This window comes from Bacidia gigantensis, assembly GCF_019456465.1.
Source record: "Bacidia gigantensis strain McMullin 20006 chromosome Unknown contig_125, whole genome shotgun sequence".
Lineage (NCBI taxonomy): Eukaryota > Fungi > Ascomycota > Lecanoromycetes > Lecanorales > Ramalinaceae > Bacidia > Bacidia gigantensis.
In genome coordinates, this window is record NW_025408591.1 from 1,488,664 (window position 1) to 1,504,807 (window position 16,144).

General features: G+C 49.7%; 5 protein-coding genes across 5 annotated transcripts; 4 read left to right on the forward strand and 1 right to left on the reverse strand.

Moving 5' to 3' along the window:
- Positions 1 to 753: 753 nt before the first annotated feature.
- On the forward strand, positions 754 to 1,766 carry KY384_001231 (uncharacterized protein; the record flags this gene model as incomplete). Its single annotated transcript, XM_044809762.1, has 2 exons — positions 754 to 1,645; positions 1,711 to 1,766. 2 exons carry the CDS (start codon positions 754 to 756, stop codon positions 1,764 to 1,766), a joined length of 948 nt encoding a protein of 315 aa, XP_044673669.1.
- Positions 1,767 to 2,774: 1,008 nt separating this feature from the next.
- On the reverse strand, positions 2,775 to 4,792 carry KY384_001232 (uncharacterized protein; the record flags this gene model as incomplete). The annotated part of the gene is made up of 3 exons (XM_044809763.1): positions 2,775 to 3,604; positions 3,665 to 4,291; positions 4,351 to 4,792. 3 exons carry the CDS (start codon positions 4,790 to 4,792, stop codon positions 2,775 to 2,777), a joined length of 1,899 nt encoding a protein of 632 aa, XP_044673670.1.
- Positions 4,793 to 8,810: 4,018 nt separating this feature from the next.
- Positions 8,811 to 9,831, forward strand: KY384_001233 (uncharacterized protein; the record flags this gene model as incomplete). Its single annotated transcript, XM_044809764.1, has 2 exons — positions 8,811 to 9,207; positions 9,278 to 9,831. The coding sequence occupies 2 exons, from the start codon at positions 8,811 to 8,813 to the stop codon at positions 9,829 to 9,831; spliced, it is 951 nt and encodes a 316-aa protein (XP_044673671.1).
- A 2,734-nt stretch (positions 9,832 to 12,565) lies between these two features.
- On the forward strand, positions 12,566 to 14,292 carry KY384_001234 (uncharacterized protein; the record flags this gene model as incomplete). Its single annotated transcript, XM_044809765.1, has 2 exons — positions 12,566 to 13,744; positions 13,948 to 14,292. The coding sequence occupies 2 exons, from the start codon at positions 12,566 to 12,568 to the stop codon at positions 14,290 to 14,292; spliced, it is 1,524 nt and encodes a 507-aa protein (XP_044673672.1).
- A 584-nt stretch (positions 14,293 to 14,876) lies between these two features.
- KY384_001235 (uncharacterized protein) lies at positions 14,877 to 15,848 on the forward strand (the record flags this gene model as incomplete). The annotated part of the gene is made up of 1 exon (XM_044809766.1): positions 14,877 to 15,848. One exon carries the CDS (start codon positions 14,877 to 14,879, stop codon positions 15,846 to 15,848), a length of 972 nt encoding a protein of 323 aa, XP_044673673.1.
- Between the last annotated feature and the right edge of the window lie 296 nt (positions 15,849 to 16,144).

The following is a 16,144-nucleotide window of genomic DNA, read 5'->3' on the forward strand; positions in this document are numbered from 1 at the left end:
TGTGAGCCAAGGATGTACGAGATCCGCAGCAGGGGCTGAGCGACCAAGGCAGGCTTGGCGAGTCTTTATCGATAAGGCAATCATTGGCTGACGAGATTTATGCATGGGTGATGCATGATTTGCCCACACATGACGACCGCGTAGTTACGCTTGGCCATAGGGGCACAGCGGCTCCTCTATTGCAGATAACCTACATGATCACGTAGCTCTATCGGACATCTTTACAGAATCTCAAGCGCTCTGCCAGTCCAAGGAAGTTCGTGGACCGCGGAGCATGGAGCAGGAGCGAGCATTGAGTTGGCCCAACCTATCCGCTGCATGTAGCGATTGAACAGCGAGTATAGTCGATCAGATGCTGGAAAACATCTGAGACCGTTCATTGAGCCAATCTCAGAAAGTGATTGGCAGGAATGATATGGACTGCAGCACCAGCTATCTAGGTTTAGAGCAGCTCATGGGTACACAGATTACCACTGGTGTTATGACATCGGCAATCGCACCTCATTGTATTGTCTATACCCATTGAATTGCCAATGTAATGCGACGACGGAAGCTGATCCAGATATTGGCGGACCCGGAGTCATCTCATCATTCATCATCGTGGCATGGATCACGATCTTCGTCGCAATGATACCCACATTCTTCGATCTTACCGAATTTCTCGAATGGGCGCGTGAGCAGAAATGGCCTTGGGACACCTCCGTTGCTCGCGATCGTCGTCGATCGGTAGGATATCTGCGCAGGTCTGCTTGCATGCGTAGGACGCTCCGCCTAGGTCGTGGAGCCATTTTACGTACAGCGGCTGCTCGCCTACTAGGTGCTCTTTGCGATCTTCAAATCGTAACCAGCCTGGGGATACTGATTGCAGGCTTCGTTCAAATGCCAGAGATATCTTTCTATCATGAGAGCATAATCATGAACGCGTTCTGGCTTACTCTCAACTCTTTCTTTGCCGCGCGGGTCGACTATATGGAGGATGATAGTAAACGTGCCAAAATACGCCAAAGTGGTATCTTGATAAGTGTCATTCTTGGAACCGCTTTCCTGTGCTTCGTGACCCATCGAGAGGACGAAAAGTCCGGTGACTGGAATATTCTGGTGCCAGGACGCTGCTACCTTTACCACGATAAGTCTTCGGTTTGGTTCTGGCAAGGATGGTTTTGGGTGGGAGGGCAGGCATTCTACGGGGTTTGCCTCGCACTGGCTATCATACCATGGACGTGGCCCATTGTTGAGAAGGCAACATCAGGACTTCGACATTGGCAAGAAATGTTGATTACTCAATGGACCAAGAGTGCAGCCAAGCTTGGAGCAGTTCGGTTTGGCCATCTGCAAGGATTTGACCAATTTGACTTTCCACGGACGACGAAACGAATACTGATTTTCATCTTCATGACTTTGATTCTGTCGCTCTACTGGCTGGTCCTCCAACTCATAGCTGTGTACTCTTATGGCGATAGCTTTTATCCGGCGCTGATGCTATTCTATCTTGGGTTTGCGATCTGGAACACCTTCGACATCCTAGATATAAAATTGTCCAACAGGTCATTGGTGGATGGTACAGAAACGAAATGGGGGTTCGGTCAAGTACTACCACTGGTACTGCTCATAGCGATTGTCTTCAACACGGTTGATGCTATTAAAGGTGAGAGACAGAAGCCACATACACGATAGGGAACCTTGAATCACTGATGCATCTTTATCTTCTAGGGGCAAGACAGGAAGTCTCTAACAAGGCGAACAAAGCACAAGAGAAACCGATCTAAGATGAGAAAACCTCGATGCGCGAAGTTTTTGAGCCTAACATACCAGGCCAAGCATCACAACGGGCCCCCAAAATCCTTCATTTTTCTGAAGCTGCACGACTCCGATATTCAAGATGTTTCTATACCTACGAATATGATCAAACGTCACTCGATGCGGTAGCTGGATGTCTTCGAAAGCGCCTTTCATCTGAACCTAATACCAATCTCATCTTTGCTCCATCTTCGGCCCTCATACGAAGCTAAATTGTCATCACATCAAATGTCAAACGCAAGCTCAGCCCAATTTCAGCTATTTCGAGACTTGCCAACTTTGCGAGGTGCCATCCTTGAAGGACTGTGTCTGACTACTTTGGCTAGTGTCTCTGTGACTGCTGGACTGTGAGCTTGCAATATTGACACTTGCTAGCCTACCAGCAGTTTATCAAATGTCAGACTCTGGCCGGGAGTGAGGCTCGTCAGCTTCAGTCCAAGCCGCTCAACGAGCTTTTTCGAAAAGATCAATCAGCTGGAGGTGATAAAAGTCGCCATCACCAGTCCATGTTACCATATTCGACCTTGACCCCAAAAGATCATATGAACGACGAGCGGATCACCACCGTACGTAGCAGACTCCGCGGAAGGGGTAAAGGCTCGGATCGAGCGCAGGATCATCCAGAGCCTTCCTCTGGCATAAGGCAATGCCTTCAGAGGCTCTCATTGGGAATTTCCTTTGCGAAGCTTGTAGACGCTGCCCGAGCTTGGAAAGTAGTTGGCAGGCGGACATTGTGACGACAGGAAATCACAGGATTGCGCCAACCCTGGGAGGATAAGACCGACCTTCATAATTCCTTCGTAATCCCTTCCCACTTCTCGATAAAGGCGCAGGGAGCTCTTACTGATGCGGCAGCCTGCAGAGATCAGCATTGAAACTTCTAGTGGGTACCTTTGGTTCTCTTCTACTTTACGTACGTATGATATAGGAGACGCCATTACAGTCGATGCTATTATCCTCTCATGCCGTATTCATATCTAACGAAGTGACTCTAGATACCCACACCGCTTTGCAAGCTGTTCACTCCTCAACGCCAGCGCTCTCTCCCTCTTAAGCTCCTCACTCCCCGACCTTTTCTTCAACCCCACCTTCTCAATTCCCTCCCAAATCTGCCGCCATCCCGAAACATTCCCAAGTCTCTCCCACCACCGTCTCCACCCCACCTCTTCCCTTCCACCTCTCCCTATTCTAGCGGGCCCCGTTCCCCACCGCCCACCAATAACAAGCACATCGACATCTCCCTCTTCCACCCTCCCCTTCGCCATCGGCCACTCCCCAAACGTCTCCCCAGCCATACCCACCGGATCCCCACTCCAAGCAAAAGCAACAAAACTCCTCGCATACCTCCGCGCCAACTCCATGGCTTCCTCCCCATTATCTCCCGGCGCCACCAACCCCTCATTAAAGAAATACGGAATATCGCTTAGATGGCTGACCCCCCACGGTACTTTCATCTGCTCCCAGAACGGGAGCAGGCGCGTCTCGTTAAGCTCTGCTAAATACACTGCCGTCTTGCCTTCACTGTACCGGGAGATTTGCTGCGCGAGGGTGAATTGCGGGCATGTGAATGCCATATCCCGCGCGATGCGAGCGGCGCGGAAATATTGTGGGGAGGTATGAGTTGGGGAGGCGATCGACTGGGGTATGAAGTCGGAGAGAGGGTAGAGAGATAGGAGGGCGGTGGTGTTGAGGTGCGACGAGTTGTGCGTGCGGAGGAGGTAGTGCGTTATATGGGCTTCGGAGTGAGTGTGGGGATCGATGAAGACGGTGCCGTCGTCGCGGGTCCATGTTGCTATTGTGGGGATGTCTTAGATGTTGTTAGTGAAGACTCTGGGGAAAGAGTGGGGAAAGGGGGAGCATGACTTACTTTGCAGAAAACGCCCTTGCTCGAGCAATTTCGAGGGCGTGTCGGGGATCATGTCCTCGTCGATCACGGGCGTGAAGGCGCGGAAGCCGAAAGGTGGGCGTGCCTCTCTTGCTACGGCTATGTTGATTTTGAGCAAGTCTTCAAGTGGCACGTTTTTGAGACATGCCAATGCTTTCTCGTCGATGATGCCATCCTCGAGCGGACAACCAAGCCTACTAGCCACATCGACGGTATTTGCTTTGACTGCAGTGTCTCCTCTATCTCCAGCGATGCTACCAGAACAGAGAATCGCTCTGTGAAATAGTTTCTCTTGTTCACCACCCCAAGCGATGAGTTGCAACCCCACAGATATACTACCAAAGCTCTGTCCGTAGAGCGTAACGCGATTGGGATCTCCACCGAAAGCGTCAATGTTGTCTCTGACCCATTTCAGAGCCAGATGTTGGTCTCTCAAGCCATTGTTCTCGGCTTTTTGGGTCTTGAGAAACTCGGCAGCGGCGAAACCGAAGACTCCCACGCGATAGTTCATTGCGACGTAGATTACGGGCTGGTCGTTGGCTATGGATTGCTGGATCAGTCCGATCGGGTTGAACGTTTTGTCGTAGGCTTGTCCGACGAATGACCCACCTATTAGTAAGTAATGAGCTTGTTTGCATATGACTTTGGTGGAAGTCAAGTAAGCCTACCACCGTAGATATAAACCATTACTGGCAGAGGCTCCCGATAATGAGTGGCATCAGCAGGTCGAGCAATCCGAAGATTCAAGCAGTCCTCGCTCTGGTACGTAATATGTGACATGAATGGCACAATGGCTTCGCTTGGCTGTGGGCATGCCGGGCCGGCATTAGTTGCGTGTATCGTGCTTCCTGCTGGTGGATAGAAGGGTTTTGGTGCGGCGAACCGATTATGTCCAGACGTGTCTTCGGCGAAGGGAATGCCTTGAAATTGGTCGACGCCATTGTCTGTGGTTCCTTGATAGGTCACCTGCTTGTTGTGGTCGTGAACCAGCGGGTCTGCTGAGACCAAAGCAATTGTGTAAAAGAGTTGCCATGATAATAGCACCAGAAGATTTGCATACGCTATATTTGGAATGTTACCAATTTTCGCGGCGGCCAAAACATGCTTCATGTTGATTGCCGGATATAAAGACTTCCCATTGAGAGGGAGTACTAATAAATTCTTGATCACCAAAGTACGACGACGAAGAAGATAGCAACTCGAAAAAAGCTCAGATATGTTAGGGTTATAGATGCAAATATATGATGCTTGATGATATCGGACCTACTGTGGGCTAATTTGTGGCCGAGCATATCCTGTTGCCCCTCCGAGCCAATAAATTTTCATCGGCGTATATCTACATGCATGATGACGTTGAGCACCTTTTTTGAGAAGTGGGGTGCTCAAAGCATTGTTACACAAGGTTGTACTTAGGTTCTAGCTGCGCCAACCGATACTAAAATGCGTCCAAAGTACACGTAAACAGGGCGAGCTTGAGAGGTACGACATGGGCCCATTTTTTGTGAAAAGCCTGTTACGAAAGCACAAATCGCACTGCATGCAAAACCCTCTGAATATCCAAAAGTTCTGTGCACTTAAAGTGCGTACCCCTTGAGAGGGACAAGAAGATGCATGATAAATGGTAGAACAGCCCGGCCATACACAAAAGAAACTCAACCCCCTTAATAAGAAATGAACTAGGAGTATCTCTTCTCGACCAGGAAACTAAGCTGTCTGATACCTGATTTGGTCTCCTTACACTCTCTCATTCTTCAGCTCCAAAAAGCCTACACCTCTCACACCACTGAAGCCAAGGCCAATAACATATGCCTACCCTCCAGCAATCCTTCCTCCTTTCCCTATCTCCCTCCACCTCAACACCCGCCTTCACTACCTCCTCCGCCATCACCTCCACTATAGGGCCCACTATAGTCTTCGCTGTGATGAATCCTAATTGACTATAAGATTCATGCATCAGAAGATTACTTCTGCAACATAACCAAGGCATAGACTGCATAGACACTCTTTCATTTAATTACAGAGACATATCCTGATAGACTTCAATCAACGACTCGTAAGGATACAATCTGATCACAAGGAATAACTAGATGTTTGAAAGTAACCGGTAGTAGAAAATCACACACAGTATACTTGCAAGTCCAGTGTTCAATTCAGAGGTTAAGCATGTATATTATGAGAGTAGCTACACTGCTTAATTCAAGTATTAGAAGAGGACAGAACCAGGTCACTTCGAGCTAACATACCTAATTCGTTCGTCTGACCTTCAAGATATGCATAGCATGTCAAATCTACACTGAGATTCATCACATCATAGGAGCCACCCCCTTCTTCCCCCTAACCCCAAACCCCAAGAAACCCCTCCAATCTCTCAAGACATCGACGCATCCCGCGATGTCACCTTCAGCTCCAAACCCTTCTTCTCAACCCTCTTCGCCATCCTGGCCCTATGCGTCGCGACCGCCGCCATTGGGATGTAGAAAAAGTACCTAGAAACACAATTAGCCACCAACTCCACCAACCTCACCCGACCCCAGCGCATCCCAGGCTACCAACAAAGAAAAAAAGGTCACTCACCCAACAAGCACCAAAGTCCCCAAAGCCAACAACCCCTGCCCCAATCCCCCCGAGACGCCCACAAAGCCCGCCACATTCCCCGTATTATCCGGCTTGAGGTGGCTCTGGTAGCACATGTCGTAGGCGCCCTCACCGCCGTCGCAGCTGTACCAGATCCACATCATGTTGACCCAGGCGAGGAGGAAGATGGTGGCGCCGGTGAGGGCGTAGATGGGGTTGAGACGATGATGGGTGGAGGGGGTGGAGTGGGTGGAATTGGTGGGGCGGGGGCGGGCGAGGGCGAAGAGGACGGTGTCCGTGATGGTGTGCAGGGTGGAGATGAAGGGGAGGAAGGGGGCGTAGAATATGAACCATCTGGAGGGTGTTTTGTGAGCGGAGGGGTGGGGAAGTTGGGGGTTTGGAGTTTGGGGTTTATGAGGTGGATGGGGGAGGGGGAGGGGGGGGGAGGGCAGGAGAGACTTACGCGACAGACCAGCGTTGAGGGTTTGGGCGGTAGGTGACGCTATGGTCGAGAGGGGCTTTATAGAGTTGAGTCACGTAGGCGGCTGCTAGAGCGAATGTGATGATGGAGAAGAGGACGAGAGCGCAGAGGAGGAGGAAAGTGTAGCGGAGAAAGCCTGTCCATGGCGATGTGGTGTGGGGGGTGAGCATTGTGATTGCGAGTCTTGGTACAATTGAAGTTGATTTTGTTGTTTTAACTGTGATTGACGGGGGAAGAGGCTTCTTATGAACTTGATAGATGAAAAGGAAGAGGAGAACGAATGTAAGTGTTGATAGTAGGAAACGGGTATGTGCGTTGACAGGGCGGGGCAGTGGCTGGGTATCTGAGACCTCAGGATCTATGCACGACCTCGTTTACCGCCCAGTGGCACGGGCTGCATCAGAAATGAAGAACTATACACGAACTACAACGCAGTGCTGCGCCGTGTTTCGAGTGATCCATCGTGTGGCCAAGAAGGCAGGAAGAGAATCCTTTGAAGATACTGAAGATTCCTTGGGGCGGCTATTCTGAAGGTCGGGGGCCATCTTAGGGGTGGCTGGCCCCCTAAGATAGAGACCAGTGGCTTAGAAGCGGCCCGTAGATCTACAGCGGGACTGATTGGTCGGGGAACCTTGCTGCCTTACAGCATTCTCCTTGGCATCCTTGGCATCTGGGGGCTGGCGCTTACGGACTCCCCTTCGTACAACATACATGAAAGAGGATGAACGCATCCAGCTTGTTTGGGATGAACGGCTGGCGAGTCGAAACAAGATGTTTCAGCCTCCGAAGCAGCTTTGAGGCGAGACTCGGCTCGATGCCATGCAGAATGTCGAGATTGGGCTTTCCGGCCCCTGTTTGCAGCCCCTGCTCGCTCTCGTGAACATCAGGGTAGCATGTTTCACTGACTCCTTCACTGGCAATTGAGTTCAACTGCTAATCTAAGATGGCCTCGATATATGGCTATGTACGGTGCAACTGTCATCATCATCAATGTGGTGTTTCAGGGATGCCATGTCTCATGGCTTCGTCCAACACTGTCCCGCTCCACGAACACTGGAAATTCATTTTCTGAGCCTGAAAATTCTTTGAAAAGCTGAGGAGTTGAGCACTGATCTATCGAGATTGTCTGAAAGATGTGTTTATTCATTGATTGTCCATATCGATTCAATAGGCAAGGCCTTGAAAGAAAGGTACCGAAACGGGCGACATGTACTTATTACATGGCAGCAGCTTCTGTGACTTCAGGACTACATATTCCTGCGGCTGAAGATTCACGATTCAATCTTTACGGCCCAGTCTTTGCGGCCCAATCTTTACGGCTAATTTCATAGGGCTCAATAATAGGGCTCCATCCTTACGGTTCAATCCTTACGGCTCGGTAAGGGGCTGAGGCCACACGAGACCGCCACTCAAATGCGGCCGCAGAAGAATAAGTTGGCCCTACCTCGAACAACGCATCTTCATGCAGATGTCTCAGATCCTTTGCAGGCTCTGGCTTACACCGTACGCAATTTGTGCCGCCTCCTCACATCGGAAATGATACCCTCCCACTAAGCTAAAGACCTGCAAGCACATTTTATCCGGTCTCGCGAATTGAAACATGCTCAGAATGAGCCTTATCACCAACATGCCCAGAAGAGGCATTGCCACCAGCCTCACCCATTCGATTCTTGGCGTCTCTCCTCATAGCACCGCGCGTGATATTGCAGTACTACCTTGGAGGATTTTCCCATAACCCTTCAATTAGCGGCCCATACACCATCAGGCAAAGAGGTGGCATTGCTCTTGGTATTCAATATGCCAAGCCATCGTGTTCGACCGAAGGAGTAGGAGGTGAGTATATAGATCCGACTACGTCCTCAAGGCATTCAACAAACAATCAAACCAATCTCTTCGATCTTGAGCGTTGCCTATTGAAGACACTCTTGTCGATATATTACATCGAAAGCGACGAGCATCCACCATTGCACTCAATTGACAAACCCGTTTGTAGTCCTGGACGTGAGGCACTTCGCGGGAAAGGCACGGAAGACTCGGACATATACAGTCGCACTTCACTCCAGGTGAACTACGATGGCAAATCTCTTTTCGATAACACTTGTCAATGTTCTCTCTATTCTATCACTTGTCAATGCACTACCGCAGCTCCAGTCGAGAAACCCCTTAGCCACCCGAGATGATATACCACCTATTCCACCACGTCCTGATAACGTCGGCAAAGAAACTTTTCATGGGAGTCAATTTCAATTCTTTGACCAGCACGGTTTCGTTGCTGGGTCTCCGGGTGTGGAAGCCGCACCAGTCTTTCTATTTTCCAGAACCCAGAAGATATATGATCCTTGCTACCCTGAGAGCGCTGTCGTGATAGGCTCCAATCCACCAAAGCCGAATCCCGGTACAGATGGTGACAAAGGGACAGCAAGCGTGAACCCTGGTGCTGACTGCACTAATCCTGGGACTTACAACGGTGGTAAGTGAATCTGCTTCCTAGAAAGACGTTTTAGAGTGAAAGTCCCTAAGCTCATGGTCTTTTATCACAGCATATACCCTCGGCAATCCCTTCCCCGTCTACGTTGGTGCCGCATACTGTGGCGATACATGGCGTGTAAACTACGATCTATACTATGTGCACGATGGCGTTATGCTGGAGGGCCACAAGCACGATTGGGAAGGCGCCACAGTAGTCTTCAAAAAAGACCCCAGTGGCGCAGACTGGTGGTATCGCGACAGCATCATTGACAACGAGCATGGCTGGAAAAACCACTACGGCTGGGGCGACATCATCACCGTCAACGTTGACACGGGAGAGTTCACCGATGTCAAAGACGAGACAGTCGGCAAGCGTCTCAACCATCCTAAAGTCTATGTTGGATTTTTCTCCCACTCTGCTTTTCCTGACAAGGATACCAGTCGCCAGACCATCACGGCTACGAAGGACAAGTCTATTGCGGACGACGAGTATCGTAGCAATGACTGGTGGAGACTCCCACGTGGAGGCGACATGCATCTTTGGTCTGAAATCAACAAGGATTGGAAGTATGGAGATGCGGACAGCACGCCACCGTCAAATCACGACAACATGTGCGGATGGTAAAAGGCAACGGTCAATCCATTTGGCTGGCGTTCGCGGTGTCTGTTTTCTTATAGGACCCTTAGGACGCCTTCTCTGCTCACGCCTTTCCTTCAGAAAAACGTTTTATTAGAGGCCTCAAGCAAGACTCCAGGTGGCCACTCTGGGGCTTAAGAGAATAGACACCAAGCCAGCCGAAGCGATATCGAAGACCAGATCTTTGTGAATTTCGCCTACCAGCTGAACATCAGCACTCCGCCGACTGTACAGCCTCTTTTATAAATGCATAGCAAACTAGCCAGGCAGCAAACGAGCAGACACCACCATCTTTGCCCCAGTAAGTTCAGAACCAGAACTCGAACAGGCCAAGATCTTCGGGTCAACAGCCATCAAAACTCAGCCCACGAAAGCTATGCCACACCAAAAGGCAAATGCACAGATGAACCCTCCCCCTGTCCAAGAGAAATCTCAAAGCTATTCGCCCAGCGCCCTTTACGCCGTTGAACAGCCACACTCTGCAATCCAACAAGGATAAGACGGGAAAGACAAGACTTCCATACCCATGAATGGACGCCATCGAAATATCTGCACCGGCAATTGATCATGGGCATACTTCAAGACTTGCGAGAAACAGACCTGAGCAGACCTGCCCACGTCCCCTAAAGCCCACCCATCACGTCTGAACGAAGCGTATTCGTAAAGTCAATGCTAGGACCGCTATGACGACTGCGGGCCCCGTGGGAAAGATAGGTGGGTCCAAGACGAAAGCCGGTTTAGTCTGGTCAATATGGATGGTGTAGTGATCTTGACGATGGCTATGGCGATGGGATGCTGGCTGCATTAGAAATGTGTATATTGTATTAGTAGAATCTAGAGAGCGATGGTGTCCTAAATGTAGTAGAAGAGAAATATATTGATTATGCCAATGGAAAGGAGAGTCTGAAAGACTTGCCATGCGTCCCCAACGCCCTACCCACTGATTCGTAGAAACTTGGAAAGCTGTATCTAGTTTTGAGGGAAGGGAGAAAGTTGTGGTGGCGGGAAGCGGGGGGAAGAGGAGCAGGTCCGTGGGGTAGAAATAAATAGATGGTGCATCGTGTTCGTGAATCGACCTCGTTTATGGGAGGGAAAAGTATCGTGGCTAGGGATGTAGCGTAGTAATCTGTAGACAGTAGCTGGGATATTCGCCTTGCTATAATAGTTTCATCGTCCTTCTAATAAAATTACTGCTTTTTGTGATATTGTGTTATCAGAAGATTGCTATCGCACTTAGTATATGTACCAAATCATGAGGCTTCTCAACCAGAATCTACATGATTATGGATTAAAAATGTCACGGCTTGTATCACGTAGATGTATGTAGGCATTGACTATGTTCACTTCTCCTTCTAGGCCGGAGTATTGGTTAGGAAGGGCCATTGTGAATGGCTTACATTGATAACAGACTGCATGCTACTACTCCGCTTCCCTCTACTTCTATATCTGGCTTCTTTTACCTTGAGAACCTACTTTGTTGTCGTACTGTTCCCAGCTGGCTGTACGCTGCTTTTCATGTTTCTTTTGATACTAGCTTAGCCTAAGAGCCCACTATGGGAATACTTTGCAGAGCAGCGTGTCTGCATGTTGCTTTCTTTGTTGTTTTTGGCTTGGACATAGCTTGAAAAACGATTTGCAGCGGACTTATGTACTTCAAATAGCTAATTGACTATTTGCTGCTCTCTCTGCTGCTCGGAGGGTTTTTGTCAACCGGAATACTCATCAATGAGCGGAGTTTGCTAGAGTGTATGTGCTGCGGACATTCACCTTTCTTCCTGAAGGTGTCGGCCAGGTTGTCCGAGATGGGCATCCAATTCGCAAAATGTTCAACGTAAGAAGTGAAACTGATGTGTGACGATACAACCCATCTGCAAGTTCTAATTCCATCCTACTTGCTCTCTTGCATGCCTTAACTTCCATGGGCACAGTAAACCCACTATCATGGTGCAATAGACATTCCTCCCGGATGAGCCCTGCGGGATCGACGGGGATGTTCCCAAAGAGGCAGATTTACCGGTCGAATCATGCTCGCTCTGCTTTTCGGTCTAGATAAGCCTGCTGCAGGGCATTTGCCTGGAAGCATTTATCGCTACGTTGTCGGGTCGAAAAAGCAGTCAGATCCTTCTTGCCACTTCAGCCGATTACCACGCGCCGTCTTATCACTATTTTCAGCTAAGCGATGATGTCTGTTGAGTATTGAATTGATTTCGCTGTTTTTGATACAAGAACTTGTCCTCATAGGACTGGCCTAAGTCTAGAAGCCGATTGGGTCGGAATTGTTGAGCTCTTGATTAGATGGCACTTCCGGACTAGCAGCTTGATAGCGAAGTCTGCTATTACATCTGGTCTATATTCGAGGGTCGTGAGGATTCACAGATAACTGCACTCGGGTCCTTCAAAAACGCTCTGTCTACAGATTGTCTTGCACACGGGCCTTTGGTGGAGCATTACTGGAGCCACTGTCGTGACGAGTATAATGTGCGTGCAGATTCATTTGACGCATCACACCAAGTTTTTTTATCCACAAGCAATGTTGAGAAGAGTTTGACAATAATGGAAAACTGTAAAATCGGCGGTTTTTGGAGTCTCCAGCTTGTCAAGCAACACGCTATCCCAGATCACATCGGGACTGGACGTATAATGGACCCTGACTGATCTTGGAGTCGTCAAGCAATGGAAGAACCAATGCCTGACATCACATGGCGCAAAGTGCCATAATCCCATGAAGATCTGGCCAGCACGGCCAGCGTGGCTCATCGATGTTGAGGATAGATACGTCGTCCCCGGTCAGTGCGATGGAGATTTTGTTGCGTTAAGCTACAGGTGGGGTGAGCAATCAGGCTTCAGGGTGAATGCCGACAATATGACCAAGCTGCAGGAGCTGAAAGCTCTAGATAATCCAGAGATCTCAGAATATCTAGTCCCAATTCTGCAGGATGCTATGTACCTGACTTCCATAGTTGGCGAGCGATATCTCTGGATGGACGCGCTTTGTGTTGTGCAGGGTGACGATGTGGCTGTTGCAGAGCAATTGAACCTCATGGGAGCGATCTACGCCAATGCCATTGTCACCATCGTTGCCGCAGATGGAGACTCTCAGGAGGGAATTCTGGGTCTGAGAAACAGTTCTAATTCTCGAAAATTAGATCAGCATGTCATTCCGTTTGGCAAAGAGAAGATGATTGTCAAGAACAAGTACTCTATTCGTAATGGCTTTTCGGCTAGAAGTCCATATTCTGACCGGGGCTGGACATTTCAAGAGGAGAGAATGTCCCAGAGAAGGATCGTGTTCAACGAGAGGCAAGTACATTGGGTGTGCCAGTGCAATGTGTGGCACGAAGAGACAGTCTTCGGAGCTGAGTTGAAAGAACTCACCGAATCCAGTCTAAGTGTTATCCTGGCGGGGTTTCCAGACACAAAAGCGCTTGAAGATGTTTTGTCGGCTTACAACAGCCGTCATCTTTGTTATGACGAGGATACGCTTCCTGGTATTTCTGGGCTCTTTTCTATAATGAGTCGCACTTTCAGAGGAGGTTTCCTATGCGGCCTTCCTGAAATGCAATTCGATAGAGCACTTGGATGGAGACCCACTTACTACCATGAGCAGCTTCGGCGGCGGACTCTGTCTGACCGTCCTAACAGTTCTCGGCTGTCAGACTATCCTCTGCCGTCTTGGTTATGGGTTGGCTGGCAAGCTGCATTCGTTAGTAACGAAGACGAAGTTATTCGAATAAACAGCATGTGGAAGTTCATAGACGAAACATTTCCAATAACAGAATGGTATACAAGCAATTCTCCGCATGGCTCTCCATTGCGGAGGATCAGATCGACTTGGTACGAACGTCTTGATACCCTCAAAGGAACGACGAAGCCTTTACCCGAAGGCTGGACTCGCGACAAGGTTCATGATGATTGGCCAAACAGTGACGGACCAAGACTCTACCCAGATAGATGCAATGGCTACATATATATGCACTCTAGTATGCCTGACAAGGAACGTCACTCATATTACTACCCATTCCCGCTCGCAGATAATCAGGCGTGTACGCCCGCTAAACATCGTATTTATTTTGTGAAACAAAAAGAGCTCGACTATGGACCCAGCGAGCTGGTTTTGATAATGACCGTGACATTTGTGACAAAGCTGGTCGAAAGATTGGAAAGCTTTATCTGCACAATGCGGAGCAACGAGAGCTCTTTCCCAAACCAGTAGCAGAGGATGCTGACATGTCGCGGCTTGAACTGGTCGCCATCTATCGCTTGAAGAGACACAAACCAAAAAAAGATGGGCGATACAAGTACAGCTATGGTCAGACCGCTGAAGAATTTTACGTGGTCCTGTGGATAGAGTGGGTCGAGGATGTGGCATACCGACTTGCAAGTGGGAGCGTACAAAAGGTGGACTGGGAAGGGGCAGATCTCGAGGATGTGTCTTTGGTTCTAGGATGAAGAAAGTCTCGCATTTAGAGAATCAAAGAAGTCCTAGCTGCTTGGCAGAGGATGTGTAGGCAGCACTGGTGGAGGACGCATATTTTGTAGCTGCTACATGCAAAATGCCATCAGTAGATAGTAATCAGAGAATTCTTGGCTCATTGAATGGAGAGTCCCCACTACCATTCGAGTAGACAAAGGATCTTGGATGACGAAGAGAGGAAACACAAAATCCATCTGAGGAAGGAAAGCCGGGTATCGAATGAGGATGGAATGTTTTCCCCTCTCATCATGAGGGTTTCCCAACATTGTCACTCCCAGCGTTTATGTCATGATACCACACAAAAGATTACAGCACATGGAAGGACTAAACATGCAGACTCCAGCTCCCTTCCGCTCCTCCGTCCGTGAGCGCGGCGATACCATCGGCCCAGCACGTAAGCACCGACCTCGATTTCTAATTACCCCCCATCCCTGACTCCATCGATAAGACGCTTGCGATTCATCGGCATACGCATCAAAATGGCATCGACCTCACACGTGCTAGACCCTATGCCTGCAAACACCTACATCCGGTATCCCTACCAATCTTGATCTCGACCATGCCGCCTCCCCCTCAAAAGATCCTCGTCCTCGGCGCAGGCGAGCTCGGCCTCTCTGTCCTCTCTGCCCTCTGCACCCATCCTTCCCGCCACATCCCCAGCGCCGCCACCATCACCGTCCTCCTCCGCACATCCAAGCCCTCACTTACTTCCCAACTGACCTCTTGGGGCGTCGAAACCGTTTACGCGGACATCGCCGTGGCGACAAAAGAAGAGTTAGCAGGCATATTCGGGGAGTATGACACAGTAATCGGCTGCACGGGCATGGGGTTACCCGGGGGTACGCAGATAAAATCGGCAAGAGCTGTTCTACAGGCTGGGAAGGTGAGGGAGCACGGTCCAGAGGGGAAAGGTCCGTTGAGATATCTGCCCTGGCAGTTTGGCGTGGACTACGATGCTATTGGTCGAGGCAGCGGGCAAGATCTCTTCGATGAGCAGTTAGATGTCAGGGAGCTGCTGAGGGGGCAGGATGTAGTGAAGTGGGTGATCCTGAGCACGGGGATGTTCATGAGCTTTTTGTTTGAGGAGGTATTTGGTGTTGTGGAAGAATTGAAGATTGCGGATGAAAGAGGGGAGGAGAGGGGAGTGAAAGTGAGGGCATTGGGCGGAGCGGAGAATAAGGTCACGGTCACGTCTGTGGAGGACATCGGCAGAGTGGTCGCGCAGGTGGTTTTTGAGGGAAGGGAGATTGGGGGTGTGGTATTTACAGCTGGGCAGACGGTGGGGTATAGGCAATTGGCTGAGATTTTGGGGGAAGTACTGGGACGGAAGGTGGAGGTGGAGGATTGGAGTGTGGGGCAATTAAGAGCAGAACTGGATGAGAAGCCGGATGATAGTATGAGGAAGTATCGGCTTGTCTTCGCGGCGGGCAAGGGCGTTTGGTGGGATGAAGAAGGGACGCTGGAAAAGCAGATAGGTCTAATATTGCAGGACGTCAAAGCGTGGTGTCTGCAGAATCTTAGGCGTAATTAAATTCATATCGACTGATATGTCCTCGTGCTACTCCAGATTGGCAACCTACGATGAACAACGTCATGCATCGTACGGTATTAGTCAGAGCAGCCTCTTGCAAAGAGAGTGAATCTCACCTTACGCATACAAAGTCTTTGCGCTGATTAATCGTTGCGTGTCAGCCTGCACGGAAACGGCTGTTCGAGCGAACCGGGCCTCCCAATGTGGTTTAGCTTCTCATTTTGATTCACTTCCCAATTCTGCATAGTCTTGTCTCAAATGCATCATTGCTTCGGCTCAAGGCCTTCCAGCTTCCG